The sequence below is a fragment of the Helianthus annuus genome, chromosome 2 (genome assembly GCF_002127325.2).
Source record: "Helianthus annuus cultivar XRQ/B chromosome 2, HanXRQr2.0-SUNRISE, whole genome shotgun sequence".
Taxonomy (NCBI): domain Eukaryota; kingdom Viridiplantae; phylum Streptophyta; class Magnoliopsida; order Asterales; family Asteraceae; genus Helianthus; species Helianthus annuus.
This window is the reverse complement of record NC_035434.2, coordinates 107,987,937-108,011,660: the sequence shown is the minus strand read 5'-3', so window position 1 is coordinate 108,011,660 and position 23,724 is coordinate 107,987,937. Positions and strand designations below refer to the sequence as shown.

The 23,724-nt window shown below is 35.9% G+C and overlaps 1 protein-coding gene, 1 long non-coding RNA gene and 1 other non-coding gene across 4 annotated transcripts; 1 reads left to right on the top strand and 2 right to left on the bottom strand.

Annotated features, from left to right (window-relative positions):
- Nucleotides 1-1,054: 1,054 nt before the first annotated feature.
- Nucleotides 1,055-1,161, bottom strand: LOC118489943. The gene has a single exon (XR_004887954.1). It is a non-coding gene; the product is annotated as a small nucleolar RNA R71 (small nucleolar RNA).
- Nucleotides 1,162-1,794: 633 nt separating this feature from the next.
- On the top strand, nucleotides 1,795-2,619 carry LOC110893291. The gene has a single exon (XM_022140405.1). The coding sequence runs from the start codon at nucleotides 1,795-1,797 to the stop codon at nucleotides 2,617-2,619; it is 825 nt and encodes a 274-aa protein (XP_021996097.1).
- A 17,493-nt stretch (nucleotides 2,620-20,112) lies between these two features.
- Nucleotides 20,113-23,397, bottom strand: LOC118488876. Of its 2 annotated transcripts, none has more exons than XR_004885351.1 (2): nucleotides 23,315-23,397; nucleotides 20,113-20,333 (listed from the first exon to the last, which is right to left on the bottom strand). It is a non-coding gene; the product is annotated as an uncharacterized LOC118488876 (long non-coding RNA). The 2 variants fall into 2 exon arrangements; XR_004885350.1 differs by lacking the exon at nucleotides 23,315-23,397 and adding an exon at nucleotides 21,084-21,271.
- Between the last annotated feature and the right edge of the window lie 327 nt (nucleotides 23,398-23,724).

Below are 23,724 nucleotides of genomic sequence, written 5' to 3'. Positions count from 1 at the left end.
ACTATACTACGTCCACGATGGGTGCACTTGCCCTAGCGTGTGTGTAGAGTGATAGTAGAATATCATGTTTTATAAATTTATATGTTGAAATCGGCGAGTAAAAAGAGCTAAAAATATAACTAATAATATAGACACCCGCACGCACGTCAGGTTTTTGTCGCCGTTGCCGGGGACACAAAAATTTTAAGAAAGCTTAAAATTAACGGCCTAATCATTTTCTATCCATTCTTTTTATTTTTTTCTCTTTTTCTCTTAAAATTCTGCTTTCTAAAGATTTAGCACGGGGTCGTGTAGGATCAACACGGGGCCGTGTTAAATCTGCAGTATCTGGGAGAATCTGTTTTCTTGTTACTGAAAAATTGACACGGGGCCGTGTTATAGGAGCATGGGGCTGTGTTGAACTTCCAGTATCTGGGAACCTGAAAATAGAAAAAAATTTTGGACAGCACGGGTCGTGCCAGCCACAGCACGGGGCTACTACCCTTCTGAGTAGGCTTTCTTTTTGTTTTTGTTTGCAGAAAATCACACAATTCTGTATAATTCGCAGGAATACAGTTTGGTGCATGACCTCTACCTCTAACAAAGACATAAAAGTACTACTTGACGCACCCGAGCGCTTTTTAAGAAAATGACTTAAAGGCAAAAACCAACAAAAAGCCTCGATCCAAAACCCCCTATGGTGGATCAACGCACTCTCATGGATTACCGATGGCCTACGGTCGGTAATTTTGGAACCGCTATTAACCCTCCTAATCTAGATGCTAATAACTTTGAGCTTCGACCACACATTCTCCAAATGCTCCCAAATTCCGCCACTTTCCATGGCCTAGCCGATGAAGATCCTCATTTACATATTACCAACTTCTTGGAAATATGTGACACCTTCCGGATCAACGGAGCCTCTAGCGATGTCGTTCGGCTCCGTATGTTCCTTTTTTCCCTCAAAGAACGAGCGAAAGCTTGGTTAAATACCCTCCCAAGTGGGTCCGTACATACTTGGGATGAACTTGCCCAAAAATTTCTCTACAAATATTTCCCTCCCGCTAAAACTGCCAAACTCATGTCCGAGATTAACACCTACTCTCAAGAAGACGGGGAATCCTTGTATGAGACATGGGAAAGGTTCAAGGAGCTATTAAGGAAGTGCCCATATCTCGGTCTTAAACATTGGCAACAAGTGTCCACCTTCTACAACGGACTCTTGCCACACACACAAGGAAAATCCTTGATTCCGGCTCCGGGGGACTCCTTGGGAATCGGCGACCTGATGAAATTTATAATCAAATTGAAGAACTTGCTCAAACAGTTTTCAGTGGCACACAAAGTGGATGAATCCACTTCTTTGCAAGCCCAAATCGAAACCTTAACTAATAAAAAAAAGAAACTTGAATTGAACAAAACGGCTTCGGTTATGGCTTGTAAAGGATGCGGCGTCCCCCAAGAAAACTAGAGTTGTATGAAAGATCAAGAAAATCAAACGGAAGCGGTAAATTACCTAAATAACCGGCCACGACCATCGAGAGTTCAAAGTAATACTTTCACTCACAAGTGACGTAATCATCCCAACTTTAGTTGGAGGGAATCGGGGGGTAATAACCAACAAAATTAAAATCAAGTATCTAACTTTCAACAACCACGAAATGAGCAACAAGGTTTTAATCACAAAAACAAGGAGGAAGAGAAAAGCTTGAAGATATCATCACTCGCCTCTTCTCCGAATCCAATAAAAGATACTCAGAAAGGTTCTCACAAACTGAAGCAGAAATTAGAAACCAAAGGGCTAGTATCCAAAATATGGAAAAACAATTTAGTCAACTAGCCCAACATTTCGCCGAAAGACCACAAGGAGCCTTACCGAGTAACACCGAAACAAACCCAAAAGCCCAAGTAAATGTAATCAATCTAAGAAGCCGAAAGGTAGGACCCGAGATTGAGCCAACCCCACAACAAACCGATCCAATCCATGCTAAAACACCTACCGATAATAATAAAGAAAATACTCAACCCCAAAACACCAACATAACTAAACCACCTCCGATCCCTTACCCCGACTGTTTACTTTGGCAAAAGACCGACGAACAATTTACTAAGTTCGTGAGCTTGCTTAAACAAGTCTACATCAATCTTCCTTTTGTAGAAGTACTCACTCAAATGCCAAAGTATTCCAAGTTCATGAGAGACTTCCTCACTCACAAAAGGAAGATCAAAACCATCCAAAAAGTCACACTTAGTGAAGAATGCTCGGCGGCACTCCTCAACAAGCTCCCCCAAAAGAAGATTGATCCCGGAAGTTTCACCATTCCTTGGTCTATTGGTGGATCGCCAATAAGCAATGCACTAGCCGACTTGGGGTCTAGCATTAATTTAATGCCAGCTTCTATGTTCAACCGACTAGGATTGGGTAAGCCCCATCCTACAAAGATGAGCATACAACTTGCGGATAGATCGGTAAAATACCCTCAAGGTGTCATAGAGAATTTATTGGTACAAGTAGGAGAATTTATTTTTCCGGCCGACTTTGTTATCCTAGACATGGAAGAAGACACCGAAATCCCGCTCATACTAGGACGACCCTTCCTTGTCACCGCACGAGCGATGGTGGACATGATTGACAGATAACTAACATTGAGGGTTGGTGAAAAAGAGATCAAGTTTGAAGTTGGGCAACGAGCGGAGGATGATTCGGTCAAATACCTCAACGCGATTGCTCAAGCTAAAATGATGCATTGCAACGATACAACTCGGGATGTGAGTCATCCCGCACGGGTAACATTTGACCGGCTTTAGGTCTAGCCAAGGACCCATATAAACATGGCGCACCATGGAGGCATTCCATGGACTATCCATTAGTTTAGTAGTTTAATCTTAGTTTAAAATTAGCTAAATCTTAGTTTAATATCTAGTTTAATGTTTTCTTTTGAGTATTTAGCTTTGTAGGAGTAAGACACGCTCAACAGAGGAAGATGGATGATGAAAACTGGAACCCACGCACATAAATCAGAGGCCTCCCGACTCATTTAGCTGCAAAACAGTGGTTGCAGCATGGGGTCGTGCTCACCCAGCACGCCCCCGTGCCAAACTTACTATTGTCAAATATTTTCTGTCCAGAAGGTGGCACGGGCCGTGCTCACCCAACACGCCCACGTGGCCACCCGACTATAAGTCTTCTGAATTCAATTTGTTACTGGCACTTTGGACACGGGGCTGTGTCCCCATAGCACGCCCCGTGCTACAATTAGCCCCGTGCTACAATTGCCAGTAACAAATTTTTTTCTTATTTTCACACTTTTACACATTTTCCAAAATAAATCCTATTGGGGACACATTGAGGGCAATGTGTGATTTAAGTGTGGGGGAGAATAATAAAAACCTTAATTCGTTTGTCCTAAATCAAGCCTTACACAAAACTCGCCTTGGAACCGCTAATCACCCCAAACTTTTTCAAAATTTTCTTTTCATTTTTTTACTTATCTTGGTTTAATTGGGCAAAAAAAGTTCTAAAAATTATGTTTTTGCAAATTTACAACTAATAGCGTCGTGATAAAAAGACTCAATTTAGAAAAATTACGAAAAGGGGCATGATAAATCTTTGTAAAATTTGATTATATATACATTTTTACACTACAACCCTTTTCCCACAAAAGTGAGTTTTGAGCCATTACCGAGCATACAAATATACATCTATACTAATTGCTCAATTTTCGTTTCTTGTGTGAATAGTCAATTTGGTTCTCACGAATCTAGAACTTGACAACGCGATGCATTCAAGGTCCTTACCGACAAAAATCCAAGTAAGTAAATGATAGAGGCATTAGGACCAACCCATTTTTCAAAAACAAACCATTATTTTTCTTTGCTTTATCCAAAAACACCTCCTAGTTAAACTCTTTGAACCTTAAAACCTTTTCGTTTCCAAACCCACAAAAACAAACCTTTTCATTTTTCGTCTTTCATTTTTGTAAACTTATCGGTTATGAAATTACGATTACGGCTCAGTTTCAACTTTGGCACCAAAAAAATCAGAAAAATTAGAAAAATATGCCAAAATACTTTTTGCTAAGCCACAAAGCAATAGAAAAACCGATATTTAACGTTTTTCACCCTTTTCCAATAAAACATACCAAACCCAAACCACCATCTACCCTTCAAAGCCATCTTGATATTTATAAGGATTTAACATCAAAAGGAGGAGGTTTGATCGGTTGTCAAGCCTATGGTAGGAGTAAGTTCCAAATTGGACACGAGCGTTTCACTTAATACATCATCGACCGAGTGATGAGTGACCACTTGTGAGGAGTGCAAATTTGCATATAACAAAATAGGATTTTACAACGCATGTTATGCCCAAAGTAAATATTTTTTCTCAAATTGTGTTTTAAGTAATTCATGACGAATAGGATTGTAAATATAATAAAAATAAAATAAAATTAGAACTTTGATTCCCGACACTCTAAAGATGAGACAAAAAACCTTCTCTTCTACCTATTTCGTTTGGGTGTGTAAGCCACGTAACAGAGTTTTTCTTTAGGACAAGCAAAGATTCAAGTGTTGAAAAAATACAACATATAAATTATATCAAATACGGCGTAAAAGCAACCCATATTAGTACTAATGTTGGAAAAACTCGTGTTTTCGTTCCTTTTTTATTTTCAGGGTTGAAAGAGCTTAAATTTGCAAAAGAAGCAAAAAGAAAGCAAAAACCAAAATAAATATAAAGAAGGAGGAATTGCCGCAACTCGCCAAGCCACGATTCACATCCAAACCACAAAATAGCAAGAATAGAAGACTTGACACGGGGCTGTGTCCATTAGACACGGGCCGTGTCCGGAGATGGATGATGTGCAGAGAAAAAGACAACTGCAAAGGACAAAACGGGCAGCTGACACGGGGCCGTGCTAAGCCAACAGGGGGCATGGTCAACTTAAATATTTTCAGAATCCGCGATAGTACAACAAGTACTTTGGCCACGGGCCGTACCATTGACACATGGGGTCGTGTTAGTACAAGATCTAACAAGCAGTTAATGAGGGAGAGAGAGAGAGAGAGAGAGAGAGAGAGATGGCCACGGAGCCGTGCCAGGCAGGCACGGGCCGTGGTGATGCTTCTGATTTCAGCTATAAATAGAAGTGCTTGGTTCCACTTCAAACCATCCCTTGGTAAACCACTTCTCTCTCACTTGCCATCACTCCACCACCACTACAACACCATCATCCATGACCATCATTCATTTTCCATCTTTTAGAGTGTGTGTGTAGTCTCGGGATCCAAGATTGATAGTAAGAATCTTTGTCAAACAAAGGCCATGCTTGGCTAAATTCTTACAACACTTGATGAAGACATATCATTTATGTATTTCTTTTATGATTTCCAATCTTTGGCAACTTTTTAATTGGCTAAATATTATTGACATTAATAATTAGTTTTTATGTCGTTTATTCACATATTCATGTCTTTATGGTCTACATAAAGCATGTTAACTACTTGGAAGGGGTTTAGAAGGGTGGTTGGGTAATTCTATGTCTCGTTCAGTGTGTAGATCCTACGAGAACCTGGTTCAAGTTTAGTACTACTCCATGGATTGGCCGGGAATGACTGGCCCGACTGAGAGTAAGAAACCGCTTAAACCCCTTATTTACAAACTACTATTAAAACTTTAAACCAACCCCACGAGGATTGTAACCCTGCTGACTCAGACCAACAGGTTGAGGGTGATCGCTGCCTGGAAGGGGGCTCACCACATTTTGCATTACTAACTTACTTAATTATCTTTCAATATTCCAACCTAGTGGGATTGTATCCTTGCTGACTCAAACCACTAGGTTGAGTGTAACGTCGACTTCAAAAGAGGGGCCTACTACTATAACAAAGATAATCTCTTAAAATGCCCAAAATGCGGAAATCATCAAAAGGGTACATGAAATATAAGTCAACCAAACGATTCTTTCTTGTCTATCTATTTTTATTTTATTTTATTTTCTGTTCTTTTTTCTTTTTATTAGTTTAGAAATCTTTTCTCAAAGTTTGGTTCGATTAGATGTTGACGATAAGCCGGTGTTAAAAGCTCTTGTGTCCTTGGACGACCTCGGTATCTTGCCATCACTATACTACGTCCGCGATGGATGCACTTGCCCTAGCGTGTGTGTAGAGTGATAGTAGAATATCGTGTTTTATAAATTTACATCTTGAAATCGGCAAGTAAAAAGAGCTAAAAATATAACTAAAAATATAGACACCCGCTCGCACGTCAATAAGCTTTAAGGTATGTGACTTGTCGTTTCGTTACATTTTTATATACAAGTTTAGTCGTTGATATGTTTATGTTGATTCATATTTTGTATGTCCGCCACTGTGCGAATAGGCTAGATAGAGCGTGTGTTGAATATTGTATAGAATAGTATGATATCCGTTACGAATCAAATGGTTTTGTGATGTAATAGTTGGTTTGTACGAATGGACTCCATTCGTACGAATGGACTCCATTCGTACGAATGGACTAAGTTGTTGATTCGTGCGGATGCACAAGAAACACACCTGGGTTCGTACGAATGGACTGAGTAGGTTCGTACGAATGCACTTAGTCTATATATAGGTGTGTTAGGGTCTTGTTTTGGACAAGCTTTGGTTCCCTGAGGGGAGATGTTGTCCAACTGGTTACACGGGTATGTAACTTTAAATCATTGAATAGAAACCATATTAAATTGACTTGTTCGGTGTCGATTCTTCTTCTACTCATTTCTTATCAATAATATCCCACCGAACCGGTTATCTCGAGACCAAAACTCCGTCAAACCTGCTGGATCCTGGAATCTCAGTTTAAATGTTTCGATATAGCGAAAATGGTTGCGTTTGGTATGTCAACGACGTGATGGATTTCACTTGGACAACCAAACGGGTCAAAATAAAGTAGATGGTTAAATGTCGCTTTAAGTGATTAGAAGGTCATGAAATAAACGGTGAATTGAATGCGTAAGCCGAGTATCGGATGCGCTAAACATAGAATGATGAATTTTAGTTTGGAATTGAAACTTAGAGAATTAGTGGTTCTTTAAGTTAAACATGGAAAACTTGATGCTTGAATCAAGTTTATCAAATAGATGTGAATGCATAAGCCAAACACGTAGTGGGAGAGAATACGCTAATGTTACGAAGCCCGGAGATTTGGGTAAAATGATCAGGATTTAACCTTGGTCATAGGAAGTGAAAAACATGTTAGAACATAATGGGTCGAATAAATTCCTATTTGATTCGGAAGCCATTAGTTTATAAATCAGGATATGTTGCGAATCAGGGTAATAAACATAGAGGTAAACGTACTACGGTCGTATATAAACAAGAATCGTGTGAATCGAATAAGTATATTGAAAGTTATGCAAATTGCAAAGTGTAACAAGTGAAAAATGTGGAGCTGGCAACTGCAGCTCCAAAAGAAATAACATTCTGTCGAAATGCAGCCTTCGCGTCACACGACGGAAGGAAGGATACATCATCGCGACACGCAATGATCGTCGCGGCATGCGACAAAGACAATCGAACCCGTCGCGGCACGCGACGGGTATAAAACCTTCAAATTGATGTTTTTCTTTGTTATTTGGCTTAGAGAACTTCATAAATATGTCATAAATTATCATATCTAATGTTTATGATGGTCTTTAATATAGGTGAATGTTAAAAATATTTCAGATGAAGATCAAGCGACACACAAGAACTGAACACATGTTAATTGAAGCTTCCACGTTGATATTATTTTGTTTCGATAATGTGAATTACGTAGACACTTAAAATTTGTATTTTTGAATGTTTTAAACTCAAAGTGAACATCGTATTTGGTATGTTTTTGTAAAATGGCATATTTGTTGTATAAATGTTTATTTTATATGACGAATTGTTTATAAACTAGTATGGGACTTACAAGAAAGACTTGAGCATCTAATCACTCGTCTTTTCTCTGAATCTAAAAAAAGGTATGCGGAGAGGTTCCCACAGACCGAGGCCGAACTTAGGAACCAACGGGCTAACATGCAAACTATTGAAAAACAAGTAAGCCAACTCACCCAAAATTTATCCGAAAGACCACAAGGAGCCTTGCCTAGTAATACCGAACCAAACCCAAAAGCCCAAGTAAATGTTATCAACTTAAGAAACCGGAAGGTAGGACCCGATGATGAACCATCACCACCTCAAAACACTATACAAACAACCAACACACCCATTGCCAAAAACCAAGAAAATACTCAACCCCAAAACAACGAACCGACCAAACCACCAGCGGTCCCCTACCCCGGTCGTTTACTATGGCAAAAGACCGACGAGCAATTCACCAAGTTTGTAAGCCTACTTAAACAACTTCACATCGATCTCCCTATTGTGAAAGTCCTCACACAAATGCCAAAATATTCCAAGTTCATTAGAGACTTTCTAACCCACAAAAGGAAGATTGAATCAATCCAACAAGTCAACTTGAGTGAAGATGCTCGGCGGCACTCCTCAACAAACTCCCACAAAAGAAGAATGATCTCGGAAGCTTCATTATTCCTTGCTCCATTGGAGGATCACCGGTAAGCAACACACTTGCCGGCCTAGGGGCTAGCATTAACCTAATGCCCGCCTCTATGTTCAACCGCCTCGGATAGGGAAGCCGCATCCTACAAAGATGAGCATCCAACTTGCGGATAGGTTGGTAAAATACCCTCAAGGTGTTGTAGAAAACCTGTTGGTCAAGGTCATGGAATATGTTTTCTCGGCCGACTTTGTAATCCTAGAAATAAAGGAAGACACTGAAATCCCACTCATACTAGGAAGCCCATTACTTGTCACCACACGGGCCATGGTGGATATGAGTGGTAGGAGGTTGATATTGAGGGTAGATGATAAGGAGATGAAGTTTGAAGTAGGAAAACGTGCAGAGGAGGACCCGGTCAAATACCTCAAAGAAATAGACTCGAGCCTCAACTAGGCCCTCAGCCGGTGCATCTTGGATGCGAGTCATCCCGCTCGGGTAACAATTGACCGAATTTGGGTCTAGCCAAGGACACTTCATATCTTCTTTTAGTTAATGCTTTTATTTTTAAGTTTTTCTCTTCGTAGGAACAGAATACACTCGGAAGGATGGTGAGAATGCCAAAGGACGTTGAACCAGCACCCCATGCATGAAAACAGACGACTCCCGAACAAAAAACTTCAAATCAGTAAGTGCAGCACGGGGCCGTGTGAGGTAAGCACGCCCTCGTGCCCCAAGTCTGCTGTAACATTTTGTATTATGGAACCTTGGCACGGGGCCGTGTCCCATGGGCACGCCCCCGTGTTTATCTTCTGGAAAAATTTGTTACTGGCACTTTTGACACGGGGTCGTGGCTCCAGTACACGGGACCGTGTCAAGTGCTTGTTTTCTGAAAAAATTGTTGTTTTTAACACACATCTTACACATTTAATCAATCTAACCAATTTCGGACACATTGAGGATAATGTGTAATTTAAGTGCGGGGGGGGGGGGGGGTGGGGGGACTTGAATAACTTGAAAATGGTTTGTCCTAAAAACGCACCTTACACAAAACTCTACTTGGAACCGCTAAAAACCCCAAATCTTTTTCAATTTTTTTTTAGTTTGTTTTTTTCTTGTTAATAGTTTAAGTTAGCAAAACAAGTTCTAAAAAGTTCAAGTTTTTACAAATTTACAGCTGATAGCGTTGTGATAAAAAAGAGACCATATAAGAAAAATTCATAAAAAGGCATGACAATTTTTTAAATTTTATTGTATATATACTTTCACTTTTTACCCTTTTCCCACAAAATTGTGAGTTTTGAGCCTTTAACAAGCATCCATTATCATATCTATACTAAATGCTCATCTTTCATTTCTTGTGTGAATAGCCCGTACGGTTCCTACGAATCTAGAACTTGACAAGACAATACATTCCCGGTCCTTACCGACTAACCCAAGTATATGATTGAGGTATTAGGATTTTAAACCCCTTTTTCATTTCAACCTTATTTTATATTTTTATTTCCCCACAAAAAGTCCCTCTAGTCAACCCCTTTGAGCCTAAACCTTTTCATTTCAAAACCCACAACACACCATCACCCCAAAATCTTATTTTTATTTTTACACCTTCATTTTAATAAAAATCGGTTCTTTTGAAAAAACGCAAAAGCATGTGACTTGATTCAATATATATATATATATATATATATATATATATATATATATATATATAGGATAATGCTCTATAAGAAACCCTTAATTTTTAGAAAACTTTGCAAACTCAACATGTGGCCTACATCCTTCCACGTATGCATAGTAATCTGATTATACTTTTTGCCTCTAAGGGTATATTTGTAATTGTACATCTATCCACCCAACCCCCAAGATATCTTCCCCAATTGATTTGACATTATCATTAATGCCCATCACCTCATTGTCAAACTCATATTTCTTTTCGATTATTACATTTTTAAAAGCAAGAATTACAAGATCTCATCTCCATTAATTTCCCTCATATCTTCATTTACCCCTATTCTCCTGCATATCATCCTTTCTCCATTATTAATGTTCATGGAGACAAATCCACCAACCTTCGATGTGATTCTGGAAGATGATTTGAGTTCTGCATCTGATCTTCATGCAACTATTGTTAATTCTTGCTCTGAGAATATATGTCAAGAAAATGGAAGCAGTTATAATCCAAATCATCAAAATTACTTTGCTCATCCTCCTCCAAGTCAAAGTCAACCACTAATCAAGAAAAAAAAAGAAGTGTTCTAGGCAACCCAGGTTTAAATCTCTGAAATATTTAATCTTGTTTCCTTGCTTTTCACAATTTTCAAAAAAAAAAAGACGAAAAAATATCAAAAATTATTCATAAAACCTGGTTGTTAATAGGTTTTTGTGTATGGTTGTTTTAGAGATGAAACATGATTTTTTTTTTTTGTTAAAATGGTTCTTAAAAGGGGTAAATGTTTATGTAATTTACAGGTTTTTATTTTTGTGTTAAAAAGTTATGCTTGGTTTGCATATGAACTGATTTTTGGCTGTGTTGTGATTTTATTTGAGAAAAAGATTGCAATTTAGCTAAAAAGTTGTGATGTTGTTTAAGAAAAAGAGGAGAGAGGAGAGAGAAACATGATTGTTAATAGGTTTTTGTGTAATGGTTGTTTTAGAGATGAAACATGATTTTTTTTTTTGTTAAAATGGTTCTTAAAAGGGGTAAATGTTTATGTAATTTACAGGTTTTTATTTTTGTGTTAAAAAGTTATGCTTGGTTTGCATATGAACTGATTTTTGGCTGTGTTGTGATTTTATTTGAGAAAAAGATTGCAATTTAGCTAAAAAGTTGTGATGTTGTTTGAGAAAAAGATTTTCTGGCTATGAATGTGTTAATAGTTATGTGGGGTTAACGACTTAACGGTTATCTTATCTTTTTGTTATTAGGATGGTGATGGATACAAGGGAAACAAGATCCAATTCTCGGGACCGTTGGTTTCGTCAAACGTGGATCAGATGCTTAAGGATCATGACCATGTTTATGTTACAGCACAACACAACTAACACGTGTTATAGTTTGAACTTCAGGACATGCATGTGTTACATGTGACATGAAACCCATGTACAACGTAACACGTGTTAGTGCTATGTATTTTTGTTTACTAGTAATATGTAATGTGAGACTCTTCTTGTTTTCTCTAGTACACGTTGTTAAAACGGTCTAGACTTAACACATTTTCTGTTGGAGGCGCCCGTACTTGTACCTTTACTGTTATAGTTACTATTGAAGTTTATGCATCCATTCTAGAAGTCTTAACACATGTTATAATAGAGGCTTAACACACGTTATATCAGGTTTACTCTGTTGTTATTAAGTTACTATTGGAGTTTATTCATCCACTATGGAAGTCTTTACACACGTTATAATAGATGCTTAACACACGTTATACATTTCAGTCGCTTAACACATGTTACAGTATGTATATATACATCATGGTGTTTTGGAAACCAATAGCTTATACATAACACCATGTTAGGTTAAACCAAGATTATAACAGAGGGTTAACACATATTATCCCAGGTATACGGTGTTACGATATTAACTTGTATGTTCCATATTAACTTGTACACGTGTTTACTATCAGTATATGCACATCATAGTGTTTTGCAAACCACTTTCATATACATGAATACAAGTCGGGTTACAACAAGATTATAATGGTGGACGCGCCCGTATTTGTACCTCTACTGTTACAGTTACTATTGAAGTTTATGCATCCATTCTGCAAGTCTTAACACATGTTATAATAGAGGCTTAACACACGTTATATCATGTTTACTCTGTTGTTGTTAAGTTACTATTGTAGTTTATTCATCCATTATGGAAGTCTTAACACACGTTATAATAGATGCTTAACACACGTTATACATTTTCAGTCACTTTAACACATGTTACAGTATGTATATACACATCATGGTGTTTTGGAAACCACTAGCTTATACTCATGTATTCAGGTATAACAGAGGCTTAACACATTTTATTCAGGTATACGGTGTTACGATATTAACTTGTATGTTCCATGTTAACTTGTTCACGTGTTACGATCAGTATATGCATATCATGGTGTTTTGCAAACCACTTTCATATACATGAATACAAGTCGGGTTATAATGGATGCTTACATGTTATCATATGTATACAAGTGGGGTTACAACAAGATTACGATATTAACTAAGCTCCCCATTAAACTCATCGCCCCCGTCGACTGTTTTCACCCTTGTCACATGTTAAGCAATTACATGTTCCGAACAGACAAATTGTAACACATGTTAGATCAGTATATACACATCATGATGTTTTGTAAACCACTAGCTTATACATGAATACAATATTATATATTCCAAAATTACCAGTACATGTGTTACCATAAATGGCTTGTTTCATATTACACGTTACATCATGGTGTTCTGTTACAGCATGAACCACCAACACATGCTATAAATGAACGAAGACATCTTTCCCAAAGGATGTGACTTATTCAATGTCCCTGCATTAACGTCGCCTACATCCATCCAGCTTGTCAATTCAATATCTTTTATGGATCTGTTTCTGTAAATCAACACACATTATATATCATTCTAACAGGTGCTTAACACATGTTATGGGTCTGTCTCTGTAAATCAAGCAACCCAACAAAAAAAAACAATTATTGTTAAGATCAAAAGCCCCAAACCAACAAAAAAACCCATTCAAAATCTCATCCTAAAGTTTTGGATTTATTTAAAATACATGAACATTAACCATTACTAGAACACGCATTAACTTCGCCTACATCCATCAAGCTTGTCAATTGAATATCTTTATGGGTTTGTTTCTGTAAATTAACACACGTTATATAAGATTCTAACAGGGGGCTTAACACATGTTATGGGCCTGAGTCTGTGAATCAAGCAACCAAACAAAAAAAAAACACTTACTGTTCAGATCATAAACCCAAACAAGCAACCCAAACCAACAAAAGAACAGCTACTGTTAAGATCAAAAGCTCCTAACAAGCAACCAAACCAACAAAAAAACTCGTTCAAAATCTCATCCTAAAGTTTTTGATTTATTTAAAATACATGAACATTAATCATGGATACCCCATTAACCATTACTAAAACACTTTCAGCACATAAAAACATATTAACAACCATTTCAACAAAAAATCAAGTGTGAAATGATATTTCAAGAACACTTACCGGATCTATACCCGTCCGATGAACACGAAGAAGGGTCTTCAAACCTTCTTCTCTCACACACACTTGAACATTCAAATCTCTCTCTCTTTAAAAAATAAAGATTATAGATGAACATGATGAAGATTGTTGTTTCTCTCTCTAAAAAAAATCATCTCTCTAAAAACCTTCATCGTGCCGTCGTTCTCTCTCTAAAACAACAATCTTCAAACATTTTTTCTTTCACACGATGTAGATCTGGACTTGAAGATCGAAACTTGTGTTTGGTGTTCATCATGATCTTGATTGAAGAGAGAGAAAAGAGGAGAGAGGAGAGAGAGATAACATGTGTGTAAGAGAAATAAAGTTGATGTGTGTAAGAGAAAAGTCAGATTTTTGAATGTCTTAAATGCCCTTCTCCTTTACTAATGTGTATTATAAGATTTCTTTTAAATATAATTCTTACCAAAATTATGAGAGCCATTGATCAAGTTAGATGAAAGGTAATCAATGGATGAAAATAGGTTTGCATAGTTTTCTAAAATAGATAGAGTTTTTTATAGAGCCTTGCCCTATATATATATATATATATATATATATATATATATATATATATATATATATATCCCTAGTTGTTTGCAATAAATAAGGAAATCTATTGCTTATAAGCACTTAGTCAATTCATAAAGTCACAAATAAAATTATTTTCAAAAGAAAACCGACTTTTTACGCCTTTAGCTACTTTTAAATAAAACTACCCTACCCTTTCAAAGTCCTCTTGATATTTACAAGGGTTAAGTTAAAAAGTAGGAGGTTTGATTGATTGTCAAGCTTATGGTAGGAGTAAGTTCCGTATCGGGACCGAGCGTTTGACTTATACATTTTCGGCCGAGTGTTGAGTGACCACTTGTGAGGTATGTGAATGTATATATAGCTTAATGAAATTTTAAAATATATGTTATGCTTATAAATATTTATTTTCTTAAAAAGTTCCAAATAAATCATGTCAAAGAGGATTGTAAATAAAATAAACACAAGAATAAATAAAGAACTTGGATTCCCGACATTCTAAAAACAAGACCAAAAACCTCTCTTCTACCCATTTCATTTAGGAGTGTAAGCAAATATTAAAGAGTATTGCTTGAGGGCAAGCAAAGATTCAAGTGTGGGGGTATTTGATATGCACATAATGCAACATATAAATTATATCAAATAAGGTATAAAAACAACCCTTTTTAGTACTAATGTTGGAAAAAGTGTGTTTCTTTGTTTACTTTTGATTTTCAGGATTGAAAGAGCTTAAACGGATAAAAGGAACAAATTAACAACGAAAACTAGCATAAATACGAAGAAAGGAAGTTGATACACTATACCGACCCTCCAAGCTTCACCCGAAAGACAAAAACAACAAACTAGAACCTAAGCACGGGGCCGTGCCAGCCGGGCATGGGGTCGTGCCCCACTCAAGATTCACAGAAGAAAAAGATAACAGAAAACGACAAGGGACACAGGGCCGTGTCTCCTAGCCACGGGCTGTGGTCAACTATCAGATTTGCAAAACTGGGATCGTACAACAAGTACAGGGGCCACGGGGCCGTACCGTTGACACACGGGGTCGTGTGTGCAGATGGGCTGACAAAAGCATTAAATAAAGACAGAGAAGGAGAAGGACGCGGGGCCGTGCCCACCAGGAATGGGGCCGTGTGAAGCTACTGTTTTCAACTATAAAAGGAGGTGATTGGCTCACTTGCAACTCATCCCTTGGCAAACCACTTCTCTCACACCTACCACCACTACCACCATCATCCACCACTTTCATCCATCATCCATCCTTAAAGTGCGTGTAGTAGTCTCGGGATCCAGAATTGATAGTAAGAGTTTTTGTCAAACAAAGGTCATGCTTGGCTAATCTCTTAGCTCACTTGTTGAAGACAAGTTATTTATGCATTACTTTTGATTTTCTAGCTTTGGTAACTTTTTATTTGGGTTTGTATTAGTGACTATAATAACTAGTTTTTTTATATTGAAAGTGAACTTTATTCAACCATTTCTTCATGTTTTTGTTGATTCACTCAATCGTGTCTTTACAGTCTATATAAAACACGTTAACTGCCTAAAAGGGGGTTAGAAGGGTGGTTGGGTAAAGTTCTTGCCTCGTTCAGTGTATAGATCCTGCAAGAACTTGATTCAAGCTTATTAGGACTTCCCTTGAGGCATATAGCATCAACTCGGGGGGAAGTAAGAACGGCTTGTAACCCTTATAAATAAACAACTATTAAAACTTTAAACCAGCCTTGCGGGGCTGTATCCTACTGACTCTGACCAATATGGTCGAGAATAGCGTTGCCTCCAAAAGACGAACATGCCACTTTTTGCATTAATAACTTACTTTATTATCTTTCAATAATCCAGCCTTGAGGGACGGTATCCCTGCTGACTCAGACCAATATGGCTGAGGGTAGCGTTGCCTCCAAAAGATGGACATGCCACTAAAACTAAAATAATCTCTTAAAACCCCAAAGCGCAGAAATCATCAAAGGATACCTAAATGACGAGTTGGATCCAAGTGGTTCTATCTTGTCAAAAGATATCTGTTTTATTTATTTATTTTATTTCTTTATTTTACTTATTTGAAAATCTTTTCTCAAAAATTTGGTTAGATTAGACATCGATAATATTCTGGCATTAAAAGCTCTTGTGTCCTTGTACGACCTTGGTATCTTACCATCACTATACTACGCCAACGATGGGTGCACTTGCCCTAACGTGTTGTAAGAGTGATAGTTTTATATCGTATTTTATAAATTTAAAGCTTTGAGTAAAAGGTACTAAAAATAATATAATAAAAATCCGTACACACTTCGACACATTACCGATTGTATATAATTAAGCTAATTTGCCAATTTAATTTGGTATTTTAAATAACATATAAATATTTTACACATAAATGCACACACTTTGATTTAGATCTTTATTTCTATGTGAAGGATAACTCTTTGGTTTTTTGACATATCATGTTTTTAAAGGAGGGTTAGGATATAATAGGAAGTATGTTTTATGTAGAAAGGATATCAAGTAATCTTGACCATCTATTAAAAAAGGAGGTGTGTGGGTTATTCTAAGGGTATTCTACTCCATCCAAGTCAATAGTTTCTCTCTCCTCCAATTCCCCCCTTTTTTAAATCGTTAATAACTTTTTCATACAACATTATGTTTTTTATAAAAATTACACCATAAAAAACGAGCATTTTTTATCTTTAAAACATGCACATTATTGTTATACTTTTGAAAAAAAAAGTTTTCGATAACCCAAATGCGTAAAACGCAATGGACAAAAAATACAAAAGAATAATATTTTTCTAAAACCCAATGGACTAAAAACACAAAAGAAAGTGTTCCTTCTAAAACGCAATTGACTAAAAACACAAAAAATGTTTTTTTTTAAACGCAATTGACAAAAAACACATAAAAATATGTTTTACCTAAAACGCAATGGACTAAAAACACTTCAACGTGTGTTTTTCTAAAACGCAATTGACCAAAAACACAAAAGAAAATGTTTTTTTTTTCTAAAATGCAATGGACTAAAAACACATAAAAATGTTTTTTTTTCTAAAATGCAATGGACTAAAAACACATAAAAATGTTTTTTACCTAAAACGCAATGGACTAAAAAACTTCAAAATGTGTTTTTCTAAAACGGATTGGACAAAAAAAAAAACACATAAAAATGTGTTTTTCCTAAAACGTAATAGACAAAAAACACAAAAGAAAGTACTTTTTTCTAAAACGCAATAGACTAAAAACATATAAAATGTATTTTACCTAAAACGCAATGAACTAAAAGCACTTCAAAATGTGTTTTTCTAAAACACATAAAAATGTGTTTTTCCTAAAACGAAATAGACAAAAACACAAAAGAAGGTGAATTTTCTAAAACGCAATGGACAAAAAATACAAAAGAAAGTGTTTATTCTAAAACAAAATTGACTAAAAATACAAAAAAAAAAAACTGTTTATTCTAAAACCCAATTAGCTAAAAACATAAAAGAAAGTGTTTTTTTTAACGCAATGGATAAAAGACAGACAAATATATGTTTTTTTCATTCTTTTGTAAAACAAAATGGACAAAAAACTGTGTTTTTTCATTATTTTGTAAAATGCAATGGAAAAAAAATACACACACAAAATGTGTTTTTTTCATTCTTTTGTACAACTCAATGGAAAAATCGGTGTTTTTTCATTCTTTTGTAAAACGCAATGGACAAAAAAACACACAAAAATATGTTTTTTTATTCTTTTGTAAAACATAATTCCAAATGAAAGTATAAACTGAAAACTGTTTTGTAATTTTCTTTGAGACATTTTGTCAAACACCTGGTGTGCAACTTTTTACCACTGATTTCTTAATAAAATTAGAACCAATAATGTTGCTCAAATGCAAGAATACACCAAGAGAAGGTTAGAATCATAGATATCTTCACTTTGCCTAGAAAATATTTGAGAAATTTGAGAAGAGAAGTACCTGCTTCAATCAATTTCTAATGTTCCATCGCATTATGTTAAATTGAAAAAAAAATGAAAAATTGCATAAAAATAAACTGGGTTTCTTCAAAGAAACTGAAGAACACATTGATTGAGTGTTTAAACCATTCATTGATGAAGAAATCGTGCTATAACGTAGTAATTCTAGAGAGAGAAATTGAAGGAAAGGTTGAAGATGAGGGTTTTGAAAATGATGAGTTTTGGAGATGCAGAAAAAGATAAATAGATTGGATGAAAAGAGATTGACTAACATGCCCCTTCTTATGTTTTTTGTTATTTGTCATGTGTCATCTTATGATTGCTTCTTACACTTCCTACCCAAACTAGACTTCCTATTTGATATTTTCCCTTTTAAAGGATTCAACAAATACTTTTACACATATTTCTTAAGTATTTTTCTATAGTTTTTGACAAGTGTAAAATATAAGTTTCACAACTAAGTTAGGGAGCCAATTTTTTTGCTAAGTATAAAATATGAGTTTTGAATTGTTACATATAAAGCCTTTATTAAATGGACCGTGTTTGGAATGTCGTGTTAACCCGTTTCATTAAACATGTGGACATGCCAACCCTTTTAATTAAACATGTTGGCTCGTCTATATGTTAATAAATGGTTTGTGTTCGGAATCTCTTGTTTAACGTGCTTAGTCATATTCGTGTTGACTCGCTTAATCCATTTAACTTGCCAACCATTTTAATTAAACATGTTAACCCATCTATCCCCTTAACCTGTTTTGTTACAACCCTTCAACATGTTTGAAATATTCACAACTTGATTATAACTCCTTGTAAGACACTAACTAAAAAAAACCATAAGTTTAATACTAACTATTTGCATTTATGAACTTATAATATAAATTCAAGTTCATACATAATTTAGGGTCGGTTTAACTTCACGAATGTTCAAAGGTTTTTACCCATTTAATAATAACATTGTTTACAAAAGAGGTTTAATAATCGCGGAAAATTTGTTCTTTCGGTTGTGTTCGGTTCTTTGTTGAGCTTGATCATCACCCAGAAATTTGTAATAACCACCTAGATTTCAAAAATCATCAAAAACGTTAGTTATATGGAATTTATAACATATGTAACTAAGTCCGTATGCCAAAACAAATAAAATAAACAATTTTGCCAGTTCAGGAGCCTCTTGCGGGCCGCGACAGGTTGAGGCATAAGCCTCACGGGTGGCCAGAGTGTCTCGCGGGGCGCGACATTGTGGGTGTTGCCCGTTGCGGGTGGCGAGAGCCACTTATTTCTAGAAAGTTATGCAGCTGCAAGCTCCTAGCACTACCATTTTCAAAAAAAAAAAAAAAAAAAAAAAAAAAAAAACCTCATAACTTCTCCAATTCTCACCCGTTTTGCTTCAAACTTGTTTCTAATTAACCCGTAAAACATTTGCCTACATAATTAACCCAAAATCCTTAACCCGGATTCATAACTTTTATGAATTACGCCACTGTTAGCCGGTTCATGCGCATAATTATTTGACCTGTTTCACCTACTTAAACATTTAGCCTATATTATCTACATCTTTTGGTAAGGATTTATTCCTTACGACTTTACTCATTGTCTAGGCTTACTAGACTTGTGTTCTACGCTCCCGTTACCCGGTTTGCGTTCGCACTTGTTTGACCCATTTGACTAACTTTTAGCCAAACTTAAATTTTAATTTAATTTACTTCGAGGAATTCACATCCTCTATATTTCAAACCATTCCTCGGGTTCGCCATATTATAATCCACGTTCCCGTTACTTGGTTTACGCTCATTTAATCCGTTTGGTTCGTTCGTGTGAAATCCATCACTTATGATCGACTAAAATTATTATTCTTTTATTCGACCGGTTTGGTTTATTCGCGTGAAGTCCATCACTTATGAACAAACCGGCTTATCACCTTTTTATTTATCCATTCGGTTTGTTCGTATGAAAACCATCACTTATGAATGAACCGAACTTCATGAGTATTACTTCCTCGTTCAATAACATATAAGTTTAACAAAATACAACGAAATATAAAGCCGTGTGCCTTAAAGCTTATCCTTCAACCGAGCTTTCATCCCGGCTTGGTTACCCAATGCTTCACGCGAGTTTCCTAAAGAGTACAACTCAACATCATTAAAACTATCTGGTTTTTAACTAAACTAATCAACTTGCCAATCACATAATCATATGTTCTCATTAACATTCTTCATGCATAACAACATTTAATCGTTCGTTTGGGCATTTTATCATACACCTTATGTGCAAGATTTTTATACTAACTTTGTTAAATTTAGTAACCAACAATTAATCATGTTTATACAACTCATAACATCAAAATGGTTGGAATGTTTAATTAGCGCCTAAAACTCAATGTGTCAAACATCCAATACACCATATAATATATGTGTTCTTTTTTTTTTTTTTTGAATGGCAAATTTGGATCACTGACGGATCACTGGAGTATCATCGTGCCACCAGTAGAACCATCCGGTCATATCCATCTCCACTAGGCAATAATGTCTATATGCCAATTCAGGAGAAAACTCAATAAATCTGGAAAAACCCACTTTGTGGGAATCGAACCCATGACCTAATGGTCATAAGCCTTATCCCACCCCCAAGATACCACTAGGCTATAATATATGTGTTCTACCTCCTTATCCAAAACCCATTTATCTATGTATGGTAATTCATCCAAACACCCAAATCATAGCAATATATTCAAAATTTTCACTTATGGTTTGTTCCTAATCAAGTATACATCTCTTATCTTATCTCAATTCTCAAATTCATACATGGATTAAAATCCATGGAATCTACCTACATTCATAATATCACCTAACTAAGATTTTTGACATACCTTGTGATCCCCTAGTTTAGGTGATCGTTAATATGCGTTGATGCACGGATTCAAGGTTCGAATTGCCCTCCAATTTGATGGATTAAGATTGAACAAGGGTTTACTCCCTTGTTCCTCCTCCAGGTCGCTACACACACATACCTAATGTGTGTTGTGTTTTATTTTTATTACTATTAATCAAGTTTCAGTTTTTCCCCTTTTGGTCCCCCAATTTTGGGGTTTTATTTTTAAAGGATTAACACTTGAGATTCAATTAAGGTTTAAATTATACTTACCAACTATGTTAGATTTTTTTCTACTTACATGCTTTTACTATTTACCATTTAGGTAAATATTTGATATCAAACATTAATTAAATATCGGGGTGTTGCACTCGTGATATTAAGTTAAATGGGCCGTGTTCAGGTTACACGATTTTAAGGGTGGTAGTCTTATAATTATTGATACATTTGATATCGTGACCAGATTTATTATTCAACCTGACACCATATCGAATACTGATTTCGACGGGTGTGCATTAGTCGGTTTGGTTCGATTTTGATCTCAGACTAAACTAAAAAACTCAAATTGATTTTTAGAAAAACCGTTAACTTTTTTTTATAGTTTTAGGTTTTTATGATGGGTTTGGTTCGGTTCCAGTTTCGATTTTGCCATTTGCTCTTATAAATTTTGGGCAGAAAAGAATTGCCAGCAAATAATGAATTCAAGCATATAATCTTTTTCTTCGTTAATAATTAAAGTTAGTATAATTTTTTAAGGCAGATCATTTGTTCATGTTTATTAAATCTTTCTATACTAATAAACAAAAATCCTTTTTGGACACGTGTCATTCTCTGGTAATTTCTCACCCTTTAATTTTTATTTATCTCTTTTATAAAATAATAATAATAATATTAAACATCAATTTAACTTAATCTATTTATCTCTTTTGTTTTCATAATTTGAAATTGATTACTTTTTTAACTCTAAAGTTTCAATCTTTGGCAATTTAAATCTAAAGTTTCAATCTTTGGTATTTTAACCCCTTTGATTAAATTGATTTTTCACCTCTGATTTTAAAGTTTTCATCTTTTACAATTTAACACCTTTAATTTTTTACTTTCAACCCAAAGCTTTTCATCTTTTGCAATTTAATCTCAACATTTATTATTATTTGATATATAAAATTACATTTATTTAAGCAGTACAATATGCGAGTTTCATAAAGATATAACTTTTTATTATTTAATATATAAAATTACATTTATTCAACCCGTGTAATACACGGGGTTCTAACCTAGTTACTTAACATAAAAAAATTAAAATTGTGATCCATAATTCAATAACTAACGTAACGTGGTTTTAGCTTTTCTAGTTACTTGGTACGATTTGGTTTTTTCTTTCGTTTCTTTAAGATACAAAACCTAAATCGAACCATAAAATTTGGTTGTCATAAAATACAAAACCAAGCTATTGGTTTTCTCATGGTTCAGCTTTTTTGGTTCAGTTATATTGGTTAATTTGGTTTCCGCTCGAACTTTTTTTTTTTTTTTCAGCCCACCAATATTGTTAGTTGTATCTAAAACTGTTGTAAGGATCTGATTTCTTATGCTTGAAAAAATGGTCAAAATAATTGGTTTATACACAATTAAAGTTGATGTGTATATCAATTTAAATGCTATACAAATCAATTTATGTAAGTATGATTAGCAATCAAACGAAAACACGAGATTTGTACATCAAGAACACGCAATCTATACATCAACAAACACGTATAACATACACATATTTATACGACTACCCGGTGTGGTTTGGTACTTTGGTTAGTCCCCAAAGAGACTACCCGCCACGTAGGCGTCACCTCACCAAGGGTGGTGGACCATCCCCTTGGAAATTACCTAAGGGTGACCCAACCTATTATAAAAAATCAATAAAATATAATATATAATAAAGGGGAGAGAGAGAAGTCAGAGGGGGGGGGCACTTGTTTGCCTCGTCTCCAACGGCTTGGAGAAGACGCCGGTGCTGCGACGACCCGAGGAGGGACGGTGTGCGACGTGGGGGACGGACTGGGAGGGGGAGGGGACGACCCCCATACCCTATGGTCTAAAACCTGAAGACACCACCAGTCAATTATAAAATAATAAAATTGACCATAGGTCTCAATAGTTTCGTGACAAAACCCAAAAACAAACAAAAATCAAACCCGAAGAATGGAAAAATAAGGTGAAACACCAAACGACACCACTTACCTTCACTATAGAACACATCATCGCAGCCAAAGCCTTTGTCCCAGAGAAACAGTCGGAGAAGACAAAAGAGCGCGAGAAATAACAACCCAGGAAAAGAACATTTAACAAGGATTAAAAAAAAGATAAATAAACAAAAACTTGGTGTCACAAAAAAAAGACACATGTATCTTGCATTTAAAAAAAAACCCAGAACCATCAATTAAGTCAAAAAGAAAAAAAAAAGAGATGGGTAAGTGATGAAACACAGACTAATACTAAGGTTAACCAATGGGATTGTCTCCTCTGTGGGTTCAATCTCCTTCTCTGCTCGTCGAATGGCTATGGTCCTGTAAAACAGCAACACCGTTAGCTCGTTAAGAGGGGAATATGGAGGTTTCCCTCTTAACCAGGCTCCGGCGTGAGAATAAGAA

Coding starts and splice junctions, on each gene's coding strand:
- LOC110893291 (XM_022140405.1), top strand. CDS start 1,795: ATGGAAAAACAATTTAGTCAACTAGCCCAACATTTCGCCGAAAGACCA.